We start from the raw sequence: 17,196 nt of genomic DNA, 5'->3' as shown, positions 1-17,196 counted from the left end.
CTGACCACTCTACCTCTCCAGCCTGACTACGCCTGTCTGTGTTCCTGAACATACTGACATTAGTTGGAGGTTTTGCTTTGTTTGTACTGTGCGTTGTATACTCGTGTAGTTCCTAATAAATTATATTCTTATTACATCACTCCTGAAACCTGCCATTCCCTGTGTCAGTCCACACACCTCTGATCATACTTGGATCCCTGACACTGTTGCAGAAAAAAGAAAAGAAGGGTTAAGATAGCGAAGGTTTCTATGGGTAACTGTTCGGTAGTTAGAAAACAAGGAGGAAGCCAAGGAGAGACTGAAGCTAATAGGGGAGTGTTTAGAGAAAGGAAAAGGAAAGTTGGTGAGGTTGTAAGGCGAGCATAGGTAGGAGAATACAAGGTCGAGGCAGTTACCATTAAAGTAAGTAGAAGCATGTGTTCATTGTTTTAGGTCAAAAGAAGTGGTTAGGCTCGGAAATTTAGAAGTAGCAGGAGTGTTAAGATTAACAGGGATGTTTAAGTCACCGAGAATAATTGTGGGAATTTCAGAAGAGAGAAAGTAAGGTAGCCAGGCAGAGAAGTCATCAAGGAAGCTTGATACCAGACCAGGAGGCCCATAGATCACAGCAATTCTTAAATGAGAAGAGGGACAGAGAGGGAAGTAAATGAAGGACCTGAAAAGTGATTTGAAGGGATAGGAGGATTCCAGCTCCTCCTTCTTTCCATCCACTAGGCCTGGGAGAGACCACCATTTATATAGTTTTATGGGGATGCTACTACTGGGCGAAAAAATAATTTCTGGCCTTTGGCTGGTCATTCTATGCAGTTCACCTTTGATGCTTCTACGCTTTAGGGAACATGAACAAGTGCACTTCTGCTCTCATGATTTATTCATGTCACATCAATGGTTTCTGAGCCGAGAACTACTCTCTCTGAGGTCTCTAAAGACCAAGCAAATAACCGCAGGTAGTGCGGTGATATTTATCACGTTCATAGATCTTGTGCTATGTGCATCTACAACTAACCAATATAGGCTGTAAGATGACCTAGATATAGCGAATACTCATTTTGTTTGTGGTGGCTTCATACTTTAGCATAAAACCTCTTTCCGATGTACAAGGCCTGGCTCTGCCCTGTCTAACAAACTGAGTAACCAAAAAAATAATAGAATTTAGACCATGTTTAGATAAAGCTAGTTTAAAGCTGAACTCCAGGTGAACAGCTATACACATTACAGCATAAGAAAGTAGTTATCTGCCAGTAAATTAGCATTTTTGTCCATCCAGTTATGAAATCTACACAACTCTGCCACACAGCACAACCCTATGTTTTCTTCTGCAGTTAGACAACACTTAAAAGGTCTGGTCTCCTACCCAGCTTATTAATGGACAGTAGAAGGTAAAGTAGCATTTAGCGCGAGTATTTAAGGTAGTTTCCCCTAGTGGCTGGGGTATGACTACGCCAACGTGTTACCGCCCCTTCTAGGGGATTGTTAAGCCAGGGCTATATTCCTTAACAGGCAGTTAAGGGAGGCCAGAAACCAAACCACTTAACACAGGGCTCACTTCTACACACCTGATAGCTCCAGGCATCTGCCTCCAGATGGATGATTAGGATTAAGCTATTTGAAAATATAGTTAGTCCTATGGTCTTCCTCAGACCTATGCATTGCAATAATGTGCACTTTATTGCAACAGTAATAATGGCAACCCAATGCACAAGTACAGTAGATGCCAATAAGTATTGTCAGCCCATTCTTCATAAAATGGCTGCCTAATGCAAGACTTGCTAACTGTAAGGACTAAGGAGGGGGCAGGCAGTATGTATTCTCCATGTGTTTTAAGAAACTTTCAGCTGCTATATTATATGCTTGAGATCTTAGCAAATGTCTTAAAGAATTCCAGAGTTCAGGCTGTACAGATCTAACCCATCCTCCCCCTGGATTCTCAGACAGTTCTGGCACCACCAGTGTTCTGCCACAATGTTTACGTGTGCTTTCTACTTTCCGATGCCTGTATGTGTATATTAGAACCAGAGATTTATATCTAGATGTCTCCTGGCCCTTAGAAGCCTATAGAGTTATCCCGCACATACATAGAAAGTGGGACCCAAGCCCAGCATTTATTGACAGTACTACTTAACTTCTCTAACTTCAAGCAGTCCCATGCCAATAATAAGCCCCTGGCACAGAAAATCTCCCATCATTAACAACTTCTTTGCTCTTAAGTAGATCATGAGACACTTTGAAACCACAAATAGGTCATTAGTGATGGGAGACATTATGTACTGGAAGCTGATTTATGATATCTGCAAAGATTGCTGCAGCTTAGAGGAAATCAGCAGCATTGTCACTAAATGCCAGGTCCACTATGGAGGCATTGTAGAGTCTTGGTAACAACCCAAAGTGGCACCAATATATGGGAGTGAAATTTTGACAGGTAGGTAATAACACCTATGGCTGGGCTATAGCGGCAACATTTGACTGTAGACCAGCACCATCCACAACAGCCAAACCAAGCAGAAAGCATATCCTGAGTGATCCCTGCAGCAGGGGATTCTGTACTGCAATGGGACATGGCCTTCAATTTCTGACCCTCCAGTTCACACCACCTCCTTATTCCTGGGCTTATGCTGTGCCTGTGCTGTGGTAATGATTGGTCTGGCAGCTAAGACTACAAAGCAGCCCCTTATTTCTGCTGCTGGCAAGAAGGATTGTATTTGGGTTAAAGCTGGCAACAGCTCATGACGGCACCACTCACCACGGCACCTGCAACCTCTCCCAAACCATTTTGCCTGCACCCCCTTCTCATCAGCATGCCTAAAACCTCCTCACCACTCCACCTTCATGAAAACTGCCCTGCAGATTCACCACTGGGAACTGATCTCCATCCTCCTTCCCCTGCTCTACGCCTGCACACTAACCCCATGCCCACAGCTTCATCTGCCCCCACCTCCCCCCATGCTCTCACTGCCATTATCTCACACATCTCCACTACACCAATGCCCGCCTCTGTGCTTTGCTGGCGCTGCACCAACACATGCCTCAAGTCTTGTTGCCACTGTTCCAATGCGCACTCCTGTGTTCTTCACCATGGCAGTATCATACCCTTCCGTAGCCCGATGAACAAATGGGCACACTTTTGCTAGTTAAATCCATTAAGGAAATTTTGGAGACAAAGTAAAATAATTACCTTAAGGAAATGTAAACTCGGAAAAATACCCTACACATTCCATTCACATTAGAGTTAGAATTGGGGTCTAAGCCCCTTAATTCAATTGTAGCATGATGGCATTGTGCAAAATGCATATATGGAAATGGTGCAGTCAGTAACTATTGAGGAAGGCCCTCCTCTCCATTCCCAATGGCATTTCTAAACATCTGCAGCAGAAGCCTCTGTAAGAGGATTGCACCAACTTGCACAGTGCAAAAGGGGTTTTTTGCATGGTATTTCTGATGCAGATCAGGATATCTGGCTTCACCTACCATTAGATATAGGACATAACACACAATTAAAAGATACCATAGTTTCACTAAAAAGCTAACCCCTCAGTGCAGTCATACCACACAATATTTCACACAATTTAGAAGTTCACAGTCTACCAACCCATATATTTTCTGGCATCTATCCTCCAAAGGAGAGCCTGAGCATCAAGCACCAAATATTATACTAAAACACTTATTTGAACACATAAAGAGGACAGTAAATTCAGGACCGAAGGCACAGCTTCTCTGCAGGGTATTTGCCAATATAGTGTCAAACATCTACATACCGTATAAAGATAGAGGAAGGGCATAAGGGCACAGCAGATGTACTCTATGGTACCCACTAAATAAGCATCCTTAACATGTCTAGTACCACACACTTCAGTTTTTCACATAATTTTATATTTTTAAGACTTTCTGAATCCCTGATCTGGAAGTGTTGACTTTATTTGCTGCATGCTTGTTCCAGGTCAGACTCAGAAACAATTGAAACCAGAGAGACTGGCAACCAGCATGTTCAAAATGAGAACAGCAGTAGCAGCCCCTTACTTCCTTGAACACTGGTTTCCTTTAAAAGGTGAAAACCAACAAACAAAAGTATAAAATATACTGGTGAATGTTAAAATCAGAAATTAGCACATTTACATAAAACTATAAAAAGAACATGGTTTTAACACACACTAATATAAAGACTGCATGAAACCCATCTCAGTTTTACACACACCCACACATTTCATATATATACAGTATATATATATATATATATATATATATATATATATATATATATATATACACACATACATACCTTACACACACATACAGTGGGGAAAATAATTATTTGATCCCCTGCAGATTTTGTAAGTTTGCCCCCACGTACAGAAAAAATTAATGGTCTATAATTTTTATCATAGGTGTATTTTAAATGATAGAGACAGAATATCAACCACAAATCCAGAAAAAAAACACATGATACAAATGTTATAAATTGAGTTGCAGTTCAGTGAGTAAAATAAGTATTTGATCCCCTACCAACCAATAATAATTCTGGCTCCCACAGACTGGCTATGTGCTCATGTGGTACACAGATTAGTCCTGTCAATTTATGAAAGTGCTCCAAATGACAACTCATTATGTGTATAAAAGACACCTGTGCACAGAATCTCTTTATTGGGCACCACCAAGGGGCAAGATCAAAGAGCTGACATAAGGACACCAGGGACAAGATTATGGACCTGCACAAGGCTGGAATGGGCTATAAGACCATCATCAAGAAACTTGGTGAGAAGGAGACAACTGTTGGAGCGATTATTCGCAAATGGAAGAAATACAAAATAACCATCATTTGCCATTGGTCTGGAGCTCCATGCAAGATTTTGCCTCATGGGGTAAGGATGATCATGAAAAAAGCGAGGAATCAGCCCAGGACTACACGGGAGGAGCTTGTGAATGATCTCACGCAGTTGGAACCACAGTCACCAAACAAACCATTGGTAACACAATACACCGCCATGGATTGAAATCCTGCAGCCCCCTTCTCAAGAAAGCACATGTGCAGCCCTGTCTGAAGTTTGCCAATGAACATCTAAATGATTCAGAGAAGGATTGGGAGAAAGTGCTGTGATCAGAGGAGACCAAAATTGAGCTCTTTGGCAGTAACCTGACTTGCCATGTTTGGAGGAAGAAAAACGCTGACTATGACCCTAAGAACATCCCTGCAGTCAAACACGGAGGTGGAAACATTATGCTTTGGGGCTGTTTCTCTGCTAAAAGGTACAGGCCGATTCTGCGGCATTGAAGTGGCTATGTATTGTAAAATCTTGGATAAGAACCTTCTTCCCTCAGCCAGAACACTGAAGATGGGTTGTGGATGGGTCTTCTAGCATGACAATGACCTAAAACATACCACCAAGGCAACAAAGGAGTGGCTCAAGAAGAAGCACATTAAGGTCATGGAGTGGCCTAGCCAGTCTTCAGACCTTAATCCTATAGAAAGTCTATGGAGGGACTTGAAACTTCGAGTTGCCAAGCGACAGCCAAGAAACCTTAAGGATTTAGAGATCTGTAAAGAAAAGTGGACCAAACTTCCTCCTGAGATGTGTGCAAACTTGGTAACCAACTACAAAAAACATCTTACCTCTGTGCTTGCAATCAAGGGTTTCTCCACGTACTGTTTTGCTCGGGGATCAAATACTAATTTTACTCATTGAACTGCAACTCAATTTATAACCGTTGTATCGTGTTTTATTCTGGATTTTTGGTTGATGTTCTGTTTCTATCATTTCAAATACACCTATGATAAAAATTTTAGACCCTTCATGTATTTGTAAGTGGTCAAACTTACAAATCTGCCAGGGATCAAATAATAATTACACTGTTCAACAGGTAAAAAGTTTTGGGCATAAAATTAGCTAATCTTACATAATTTTGGGGTGCTGAAAACGAAAATGACCCTAAAAAATGTTGATTGGCTCTAGTTTCCATGATATATTCACCCATCTAATGACGTAAGCCATTCAAAATTATGATGCAACTTCAGCTGCATATTGCGCAATTGATACTGGTGACCAATAGAAAATTGCATGTATACTGAGATGATGCAATATTAGCCTTTAATTGCATCACTTCACTGCATAAAAGCTGCAGTATCTGTAGCTGATTGTAGTTTGACAGCGTCTTTACATTTCGTTTTATGCTTATATAGGCTACTCAGTAATGCCTCGAACTTGTGTGAATAAAGCAGATAATTTCTGCTATATCTGCGGTAAAATAACTTTTATCTCACAAAAAAGGAGGATAACAGGAATGATTAAGAAAGCCTACAACTTGTATTTTGGCTGCAAGATAGGAGACCAGGACAAGAGCTGGGCACCACATATATGCTGCAATTCTTGTGGGATGGCACTGGAGCAATGGTTGAATGGAAAAAAGGCATCTATGCCTTTCGCTGTGCCAATGATTTGGAGAGAGCCAACAGATCATGTTAGTAATTGTTACTTTTGTATGGTGCCTCCAATTGTAAAAGGGCTAAATAAGAAGAAAAAGTTATCTGTGCACTATCCAAATATTCCATCGGCAATACGTCCAGTTCCTCATGGAGAGGGGCTACCAATTCCTAAAGCACCAGAATCCTTCGTGGTTGAGTCAAGTGAGGAAGAACCTGAAGCGTGTAGTCATCAACCGTCAACCTCACATGATCCAGACTTTCTTCCATCCACACCCACTGATCCACACCTCATTACACAAGTGGAATTGAGCGATCTTATCAGAGACCTGGATCTTCCGAAGAACAAGGCAGAGCTTTTGGGGTCAAGACTACAACAGTGGAATCTCCTAGCAAGTGATGTTCGTACGCTTCCATCAAGACATTGCAGCTATGGAAAGAAGATATCAAGGTAAATGGAGCCCATCAATGCTTGCTGACTATTGCTGGACAGTTGTAAGAGATAGCCCTTTCCTCGAATACAAGAGAAAAGCCAAGAGAAGCAAAACCGACACAAACTGAAGACAAAACTAGTGAGAATCCTAAGTATTGAAATGATTCAACTTAGCTTATGGCTATAATTTTTCTTGGTAATCCTATGCAATATATTATGCCATTTAGGCTTTGTTATGTAGTCAATATCATTTGCTTTATATTTGTGGAAAGACATCTATCTATATAATTATTGTGCATTATGTAGTCATTACGCCTATAGTAGAAAACTTTCCGTTTACAGAAAAACTAGAGCCAATTGACAAATTTCATTGTTATATTTGAACTCACAATGTGAAATTCATTAAGAAATGGATCCTTTTGTTTCCAAAACTGGCAAAAAATAAAAATTTGTTGAACAATGTTATTTTCTCTACTGTATACACACATACTGTATATACTGTATATACAGACACACACTGTAGTGACAAACATATATAATTGGGGCAATAAATATTGTTACAAAATTCCGACAGCATATGTGAAATTGTAACAATACCTGGGCAACAAAGGTCAGCCTTGAAAATGCACAGGCAACAAAAGGTCAATGGTGACAATATGTGGACAGAAAATGGGCAAGTGTTACAATGAAAAGGGCAGAGACAGAGGGGTAATTTCCTTAAAGGCAAATAGGCTGTTCATTTTGCAAGGGAATTTTCCCTTATCTTAGTGAACATTGTGAAAATTCGTTTTGCAAATAAAACCAAATATTTGCAAAGAAAATCAGAAAAAAGTCATATATTTGTGTGCTCATGATTGGATGATGGAAGTCAGCAGAGCTTCATCTCATTCACTAAGAGAACAATCCCTTGCAAAGTGAACAGTCTATTTATTTATTTTTACTGAGAGGACTGCAGACAGCACAAGGGGCCACAGCTATTGGAGGAGGTAAGTATATGTGGGAGACATAGCACAGCCTAGTGTATTTAGGAAATCAGGGAGGGAGGCTGGAGCATTTTTATAGAAATCCTCCATTTGTCCTTTAAAGTCAAACTGCTGTAGGCAATATTTGTTTTCCACCTTTGACACCCATGAAGGAGTGGGGATGGGGGTGGGGGGTATCAAGCAACACCGGCTGCCTTTAAGTACACTGGTATGAGTGGGTATTAGGTTCACCATTAGCAACATGTTATACCCATAACTAGGGTGTAATATTTAACATGTTGCTTTGCCACAGCAGACAAACTTTTTTACTTTCAAAAAGATGTGCATTCATTATTTTTTTAACAAAGATATACATAGCCTTTAACTGCAGACATCTGTTTTGCAAATGATCTTTTTCCTGCCACCTTAAAATGCATACTCAAACAACATCATCAGTATGTAGATTATAGTAGATACAAGCTAAAACTTTATTATTATTTTAGTCTACGTAACATTTGAAAGATTTCTCTCAGTTTCTTGTCTCATATACTGTACATATCTGGAAGTAAAAAACATATAGTATCTTTCTAGTTTGGAAAATTCACACACAGTATTTACTAGAACAAGTGAATCCTTTGGAAGGTTTATTTGAACTCTTCCCACTCTGTCCAAAAGGAAAAAAAAGTTCTGGCTTTAAATTTTTTAGATTTTTTTTTCCCACAAGCAGGGCCCTCCTAACCATCTTGCACCATTTATTTTGTAAAACCCTGCACAAACTGTTGCTGTTAAACAAATCCTGTATAATAATAATAATCATACTAAATACACTTTAAATTCAGGTATGACAGAAAGGGATATCCCTGTACAGGTTTGTATGTCAATGTAAATGGAAACGTTTCGTGTGCAAATTTTCCTAATCTAATCTGGTCATCTTGTCATATATACAATCTCATGCATATTAATCATAGGATAATAACTGTTTTGTTTTATCTATGTCATGTAACATGCTTATATTGCATCTTTTTTTAGGTTCTGCAAAACCATGGTATATAGCAATTAAAAAATGTATTAAAATAAAACCCCATTTTTAACCCCACAAAATATTTGTGACTATTCTTGGCAACTGGTTTGCTAGTTTTACTGTAAACAAATATAAGATATATAATAAAAGAAAATGATAAAGCACACACAGTAATGTGAGAAGAGATAGATAAAATTGAAGGGGAGGAGGGGAGTCTTTTTCTATTGTTTCCCATTACCACATTTTTCTACACATTTTTCTACACAAGTCAATATTTTATGTACTCGTATGATATCCTCCCCTGTTACATCTAATACAGTGCATGGGAGATGGGAGCAATATAGAAATAATAACAACACACAATAACACATTTTTACACACCAAACAAATCCCTAGTGTTAGGTATTTAATTGCAGTTTCTAAATGGAGATATTTTCCCTTAGCCACACAAGCAATAATTCACTATGTGTAAGTCACTCCATTGAAGAAAGCATTGTTTTTCTGAGGGCATGTGTAAGTGTATTAAAAAGATAAAATGTAAAATATTCAACAGCAGTGAAAGAAATGATAAATTAAATTTTTAAATTTTTTTATTTACACCGAACTTAACCGTTTCTGTACAAAAATAAAATATAGCAATTTGATCTGAAAGTCAGAACAGTATACAAGTACTAAAATAGGGTTAAACCAGGGTATATAGATGTTCAGTTCTCTAGTGAAAAAACATTGGGATTTTAGGCTAGTTTCCATTTGATAATTTAGTCACAGAACATTAATAGTTGTACATTTAAAAGATGTTTAGAAATCAAAATTGAGATATTCAGTACAATAAAAATATCCCTGATATTTGACAAAAAAATAGGAGAAAGGATCTAAAGAAAAAACAAGTGGTAATAGTTTGCTTGATATATTTATATTTTTACCCCCAAACTACACATTTTTAAAAAATATTAAAATAGTAAAATTCAAACACAAGCACCTATTGTATTTCTAGTTCCTAAGTGACCTCTCTAAGCCAGTAAGAATTAAAAGGTTAAAAAAAAAGTTTAATAGTTATGTTAACACAACTAACACAAGGTTTGAATTTATAATTTAATACTAAAATATTAAAAAGTATATTGGTGTATGCGAATGTCAATGCCAGAATTAATCCATTAGTTGATTAACTTTAATAAATAATGTTTTTTTTAGATAATTTTATGATACAGATCTGGAACAGCACCTATCTGGAACTTTATTTTTTATAGGCTTCAAAACAAAGGGGTTGATTCATACAAGAGAATGTTCACTTAGAAAAATATTTTTACTGATTTCAGTTACACTATTTTCATTGTGAGTACCAATTATATGCAGGGGAATTTAAACAAAACAAAATCGTGTCTTTCACGATTAAACGATTGAAGTGAATAGAGATTAATTTAAATCACGAAGGTAGATGAACTTTCCCTACTTATTTAGTAAATGAGAAACATTTGTTTAGTATGAGTTTACATACTCCGTATACAATATAAAGTAATAAAATGTGTTTGTTATAAAATAAAATTAGTTTTGACTGCAAATTAAATATATTTAAAATAGCTAAATATTTAGGTAAACAAAAAGAAATAAAATCTGACATTCAGAAGAACTATGGCAATATAGCCTACAATTTTAAAGTAAAATACTTCAAAACTAATAATTCCCTAAATATTGTCCTACCAGTTTGTGGAATTGCATGAAGAAGAATTAGAAAGAAAGAGGCTTTGCAGATCATCATTGTCTTGGGCAGAGAGGCGAAGGCAAAATGATTTAATCAATGGTAAATTTCTGCCTCTTAGCTATTCATCTCAGCACCACCCATTCTACCTTAGTCCATTGATCTTGAAAAACATCATGGAAAATGTGGTTAAAGTGAACCATCAAGCATTGCCACTAGGGTCACCGCTATATCTGTTACTCTAAAATATACAGCACACTCCTTTGCAGCAAAGATGAATAAAAACTACCAACAATACACGCAAAATTATTATTTTTTCAGCTTTTTAAACAAAGACAAGTGGCAAAAGATGGTACATATATAGGAAAATGGCAAAGAAGATGCACATAACAGTGCTAAAACCACAAGTCAGTATAAGAACAGACAAAATTGCTTTAATTTTCTAAAGAATATTTTAATATAGGCCACAAACTCTTTTTCCCACAACTTGTTCTGAATTTCACAACAATTTAGCTCTAGCTTTAGACAAAAGAACATTTTTTAGTTTTCTGTACAATTACAAGGCCACTTTGGTGATTTTTACGAAAGAAGACAAAAGTAGGTTGATTTACTGAAGAATTAGTTAATCTTTAAGGAAAAAAAAATGTGTGAATATTCCTTATAATCTCCTTAGAACATGAAAGGATAATTGAAGTGAATATTCACACATTTTTTTGAGTGAAGGTTCTCAACTTCTTTAAGCATATCAACCTCATGGTATTCACATTTCTATGCTTACTATTAAAAAATGAAACTCAGAGCAAACAGCTAAATATGCTGAAATACATATAGACCTGTAGATAGGTGTTGTTTTTCTGCTTCTAACCATTTTGCTGCCATTTATGTAAGGCATAAGTCAGAACAGTGGGGAGTTTACAAACACTTCCTGCTGCTACAGAGCCTGCAGTGTGTGTAAATCTGACAAGTCAACTGACAGTTGTCAGGTGACAACAATTGCATGGCTGTACAATGACCCAATCGCTTCCATAGGTGGTTGCATGTGCATGACCCCCCCTCCCTGCCATGTTTCCTGGCTCCACTGTCCCACTTGTGAGCCCTGGACAACCATGGTAGGTGCCCCGAGTAGAGGGGAGGAAAACCAGCAAATATCTGTTTGCCGATTCCCTCCATAGCTAGAATGAGCACAGAAGAGACATACATTACATCACTGCCAGGTTCAGTTGTCACTTTCCCTGACTACTGTGGTTAGGAAGGAAGCTAATGGAGCACAATTTGCACGCCATTAGCTTCTGTAGAAGGCAAGTGAGATATCAGGGGTCAGATAGACCCCTGATGGTTAATTTCAGTGAACCTAACATAGCAAAATGCTATAACATAGGGGCCTTATTGTGATAGAAATAAAGTTAAAGAGTCATTAAACCCACATCATAAAAAACTATCAGTAAATGCTGTAATACGTGTTGTTCATCCTCGCGCATTCACTATGGGCTTTGTTTTCTGGATTCTGCAAAACAAAAAGGTTGATCCTGCTGTTTTCTATATCCCCCTTCTGTCTATATCCCCAATGCAGTTGGGGATTTTGCAAAGTAGTGTTGGCAGCTACTGCAGGTGCTCAGTTTTCATTGAGTTTCTACGCTGAGAATGTCCTCCCTATCACGTCTGATGAGCCCATATGACGAAAGAGTCACATGTGGGCGTATGCATAGTGGCAAATTACAGTCAATTCCCTTCTCCTCCATTGCAGCGCACAATTTATATTTTAGGTTCCCTCCTCCTCCTCCATGTTTGCTAAGTAGCTAAACACAATGTGAGTGGGATACATCTTGATTGATGGAGGCTTCACCTCCCTGTTATTCTTGGACACAGGCCGGAGGGGCTTGACACAGTCTGCGACTGGTAGAAATCTGTCCAAGCCACGTTATTGACAAATATATATTGGTATGACAATTTAAGTATATAAAAGTGTTGACGTCACTCCGCACGGCCCATGTGGACAGCCGGCGGCCATCTTGGTTTTCCTGATGTGAGTTGAAATACCTCGTTATGCTTATCTGAATTGCTAATAAAGTACTACACGATTGGAGACTCTTCTCTCTGGCTTGTTTGCTATGAGTCCCCCCCCCCCCTTTAAGGTGAATCCCTGTGACCCGGCCTATACCTATGTGAATGGTTCCCCCTGCTGGCTGATGATTGCATCTCTGGAGCCTGGATATCCTCCTATGGTGTGTTACTTGCCTTGTTGTTGCTGGGCAGATGACCCCCTGTGCGACATGTTTCCAGATCCAGATGACCAGGAGTTGGTCCTAATTTACTCCAATACGCAACAGATTGCGCTTTCTGGTTAGTGCAAGCTACATCTATTCTCACAGCCGTCACGGATTTTCACCCTTATATTGTCGACTTTAGAAAATATTGACTTTTATTATTTATGTCACTATATGCACTTTAAACGTCAAGCTGTGACGTTGTTCCACATCACTGTCCTTAGCGCCCTGGAGCGCAGTTCATACTTGTTATATTTCATGATATACGTATATGATATTACTTGTCAGTACTTGTCACCGAACCAGAAATAGTTGTGGCTCATTGCAAAGTTGAGCAATTCTAGTATAAAATGTTTCTGCGGTATGGGTATGTCCTCTGCTGTGTCGAGGTAAAATTCAGCGGCTGATAACCCGTCAGCATGTTTGATATTGTTGTAAAGAGCAGCCAACACAGCAGAGGACATACCCATACCGCAGAAACATTTTATACTAGAATTGCTCAACTTTGCAATGAGCCACAACTATTTCTGATTCGGTGACAAGTACTACTTGTAGCCATGGGTGCAAAATTTGCGCCGTTTAGCTAACCTCTTTATGGCAAGATGGGAAGAAGACCTCATATACTCTAGGGAATGGCCGGATTTACTGTTTTATCGTTGTTACATAGACAACATTTTGTTACTCTGGGAAGGTGATGAATTTACACTAAAAAGATTTTTCCACTACCTTGAATTACAACAATTTGAACATCAAACTCACCTTTCAATATGATTATAATGAGATACATTTTTTAGATTTAACACTTTTTAATGATAGTACAGGAATTTTCACCAAAAGTTTATTTTAAAACAACGGATAGAAACAGTTTTATACCCAAGGACAGTTGCCATCATCCCAGGTGGCTGGATAATATTCCGAGGGGGCAATATCTACGTCTACGTAGAAATTGCGATAAGATGGATGATTATATTTCCCAATCCAATATTCCTTAAAAGAGGTTTACAGAAAAAGGCTACAATGCAACTACCTTGGAAAACGAAATTAGAGAAGTGGGCAGTCTAAATAGAGCAGATCTCCTTGCTCCTAACAATAGAGCTAAGGCTGACAGATTCTGCCCATTTATAACCAATTTCTCAATTCAATATAAAGAAGTAGCAAGAATTATCAGAAAAAATTGGATTATTTTGAAAAATGACCCTTTTTTGGGAGGTGCTTTACCGGAATTTCCGGAAATTACTTACCGTAAAGCACCCTCACTGAGAAGCTCGCTAGCCCCTAATATAGTAAACCCCCCGAAACAACTATCCTTCTTCAGCCACAAAGGGTTTTATCCATGCAATAGATGCATGATATGTGTGAGCAATGGCATAAGAAACCCGTAAAAACTTTTCACTATAATTCCACAGGGAAATCTTATGATATACAATCGATTATTACATGCAACAGTACGCAATGTCGTCTATCTTCTAGAATGCTCTTGTGGCAAACAATATATAGGAAGGACCACAAGAAGACTTAGGGATAGGCTGCGAGAACATCCGTGGAATATCAAGAAAGGCTTTAAAGAGCGTTCTTTGTCTATGCACTTCCACGAATCATAGAACAGAAACCTTTATCACTGAAAATTCGCGGGTATAGATATAGTAAAGAAACATTGGAGAGGAACTTTCAAATGGGGAGCAGTGTCCATGCTAGAGACTAAGTGGATTTTTTTTACTACAAACACTCCACATGGCTTAAACATTGATCTCGACATCAATTGCTTTATCGATACTAGTTAATCCCTCCTCATGTGAATATCTATGGGGATAGAAAATCATGTTGATCTATTTAGTAATACTTTTAGCATGTTATACATTTTTTTCATCTTGATACCATCACTAATATATATATTTTATGAATATTTTTTATTATTATTTTATACTCGCTGTATATTGGTGGGAAAAAAAAATGTTATTCATCTTTCCCTCGATTCCTTTTCAATGTGAGATCATTTATTTCATTGGTGGCATTGCTTTTCCCATAATGCAATTTCTAGATCCCATTGCAGATTATATGTAATATAATGAGAATTTAGGTACATACCTTTTTGTTACCGTTTTTATATCTTATCTCCATGTATACCTTCCTTATCAGTTCAGTGGTTTATTCATAATATATTATTGTATTTGGAAGTTTACACCTCCTTTTTATTCAATTTATATATTTTATATATCCATATCAAGTATTATAATCTTGTTTTCTTTCTTCACATATGGAAAGGATCTAATTTTAATCAATTACTAGGGATTCTTCCCTTTTTAACCAGGTTATGCACATTGATTATGAACGTTTATTATTTTGCATCAACCAGCATCTCAGCAGCAGAAGAGAGCCATCCAAGGCAGTGGTTCTTCTTTCACTTGTAGTTCCATGGGTAATGCAGTGGTGACGCTGTACATTTATGTCCTTGATTCTTAGGGACTACACCTTAATGGAGGTTATGTGGTCCGATTTTATTATTACTTTCTCTAGTGAAGACGTCTTGCATCTATCAAAATACACTTTATTTTAGTGTCCCATATAAAGATTTACTTTTGGGCTAATCATTTATTACTTTCCATGGATCCCCCCCCTTGGATGTCTTCCTCTCCCTTTGCTGCCAAATGATCTTCAGTAAAATGGCTGCCGTCCGCATGCATCGCGCATGCGTGAACGGACTGTAATGACGCAGCCACACGAAACTGTACACACGCACGGTACGAGATAAAAAGGATCATGATTTGACAGGCACGCTCCCTTTGACAACGTGTATGGACATGAAACGCGTTAGAAAGGTGCCCTATTTTGGTGATGTCATTCCGCACGGCCCATGTGGACGGCCGGCGGCCATCTTGGTTTTCCTGATGTGAGTTGAAATACCTCCTGTTATGCTTATCTGAATTACTAATAAAGTACTACACTATTGGAGACTCTTCTCTCTGGCTTGTTTGCTATGAGCCCCCCTTTAAGGTGAATCCGTGTGACCGGGCGTATACCTATGTGAATGGTTCCCCCTGCTGGCTGATGATTGCATCTCTGGAGCCTGGATCTCCTCCTATGGTGTGTTACTTGCCTTGTTGTTGCTGGCCAGATGAGCCCCTGTGCAACATGTTTACAGACCCAGATGACCAGGAGTTGGTCCTAATTTACTCCAATGCACAATAGATTGCGCTTTCTGGTTAGTGCAATCTACATCTATTCTCATAGCCACAGCAGTCACGGATTTTCACCCTTATATTGTCGACTTTTGAAAATATTGGACTTTTATTATTTATGTCACTATATGCACTTTAAATGTCAAGTTGTGACGTTGTTCCACATAACTGTCCTTAGCGCCCTGGAGCGCAGTTCATACTTGTTATATTTCATTATATACGTATATGATATTACTTATCAGTTTTTTATTAACATTTATGGATCCATATTGCTTTTATATTATCTATTAGTTTATTTATTGATATTTATCAATTCTTATTAGTTTTAGCGCTGCATATATGCATGCAAAAATGTTGATTGCAGTACACATATTACATATAGCTGTGTGAGAGTAGTAATTATAGGGCCATTATTCATGGTGAACTCTAAACTGATGACCTGTTAAGTCTCTTAAAACATATGGAAAATTCTGGGTACCGAAATTTGTCGTAGTTTCAGAGATGTGTGCAATTTTAAGGCATTGGGTATTAACACGATGCAACCTCATCTTTTATAGTTTACCAAAAAATTGGACAATATATTGTGCTTGGATGCCCTAAAATAAACTTTAGTGTATTTTTTTTTACAGAAAATTTGCACTAATATTTTGTGCAATTAAAATTTGGAACATGACTATTTTATTCTAAAAAAATCCAGTTCTCCGGAAAATATATATTGTTTGGGGGTTTTACCTAATCTACAGGCCTAGAATAATTTTTTTGAACCTGTGTGCAAAAGCAGCTCTGGCAGCAAAAGAGTTAAAATACAGTTCAGGAGATTCCCATTGCATCAAAGTTGTAGTGTAGAGGACAACTCAGAGGCTGCATTTACCCTGTTTTATGTTGCTTTTTTTTTTTTTGTCTGTACGAAGCACATCTTATTGAAGGGTGTTTGCATTACAGGCAAGGCAGGTCAATTGCAGCCTCTTCTTGTGAAGCAATACATTTTGCTAACATATGCATTTAAATGGAGAAGACTGCATTTGACAAGAATGGTTTTCTACATGAGGCCTACTTTGATACAACCAGTCTTGTTATTTATTATTATAATTATTCATATTTAGGTGCATTCTAGGTGACAGTGAACCAAACAAGGTGGGTGAAAGGGATCAGTATATCATAATGAACAATTACAAACTGATGGGCACTTTTATTTCTCACATAGAAGCTGCATATACAGTCAGGTCCATAAATAT

At 38.1% G+C, this 17,196-nt stretch overlaps 1 protein-coding gene across 1 annotated transcript in view; it reads right to left on the bottom strand.

The window, feature by feature from the left end:
- LOC149434862 (uncharacterized) overlaps positions 1-13,114 on the bottom strand; it is a 30,835-nt gene extending 17,721 nt beyond the window's left edge. The window contains exon 1 of the mRNA XM_089663293.1: positions 10,524-13,114. Coding sequence (XP_089519419.1) covers positions 10,524-10,581 — 58 coding nt within the window. The 5' untranslated portion in view covers positions 10,582-13,114. The remainder of the gene's footprint in view (positions 1-10,523) is intronic.
- Positions 13,115-17,196: the final 4,082 nt, after the last annotated feature.

The sequence above is a fragment of the Staurois parvus genome, unplaced genomic scaffold (assembly GCF_062004578.1).
Source record: "Staurois parvus isolate SC_StPar_1 unplaced genomic scaffold, SC_StPar_1.0 ptg001650l, whole genome shotgun sequence".
NCBI classification, from domain to species: domain Eukaryota; kingdom Metazoa; phylum Chordata; class Amphibia; order Anura; family Ranidae; genus Staurois; species Staurois parvus.
The sequence above is the reverse complement of the archived record's forward strand: the minus strand, read 5'-3'. Positions and strand labels throughout refer to the sequence as shown.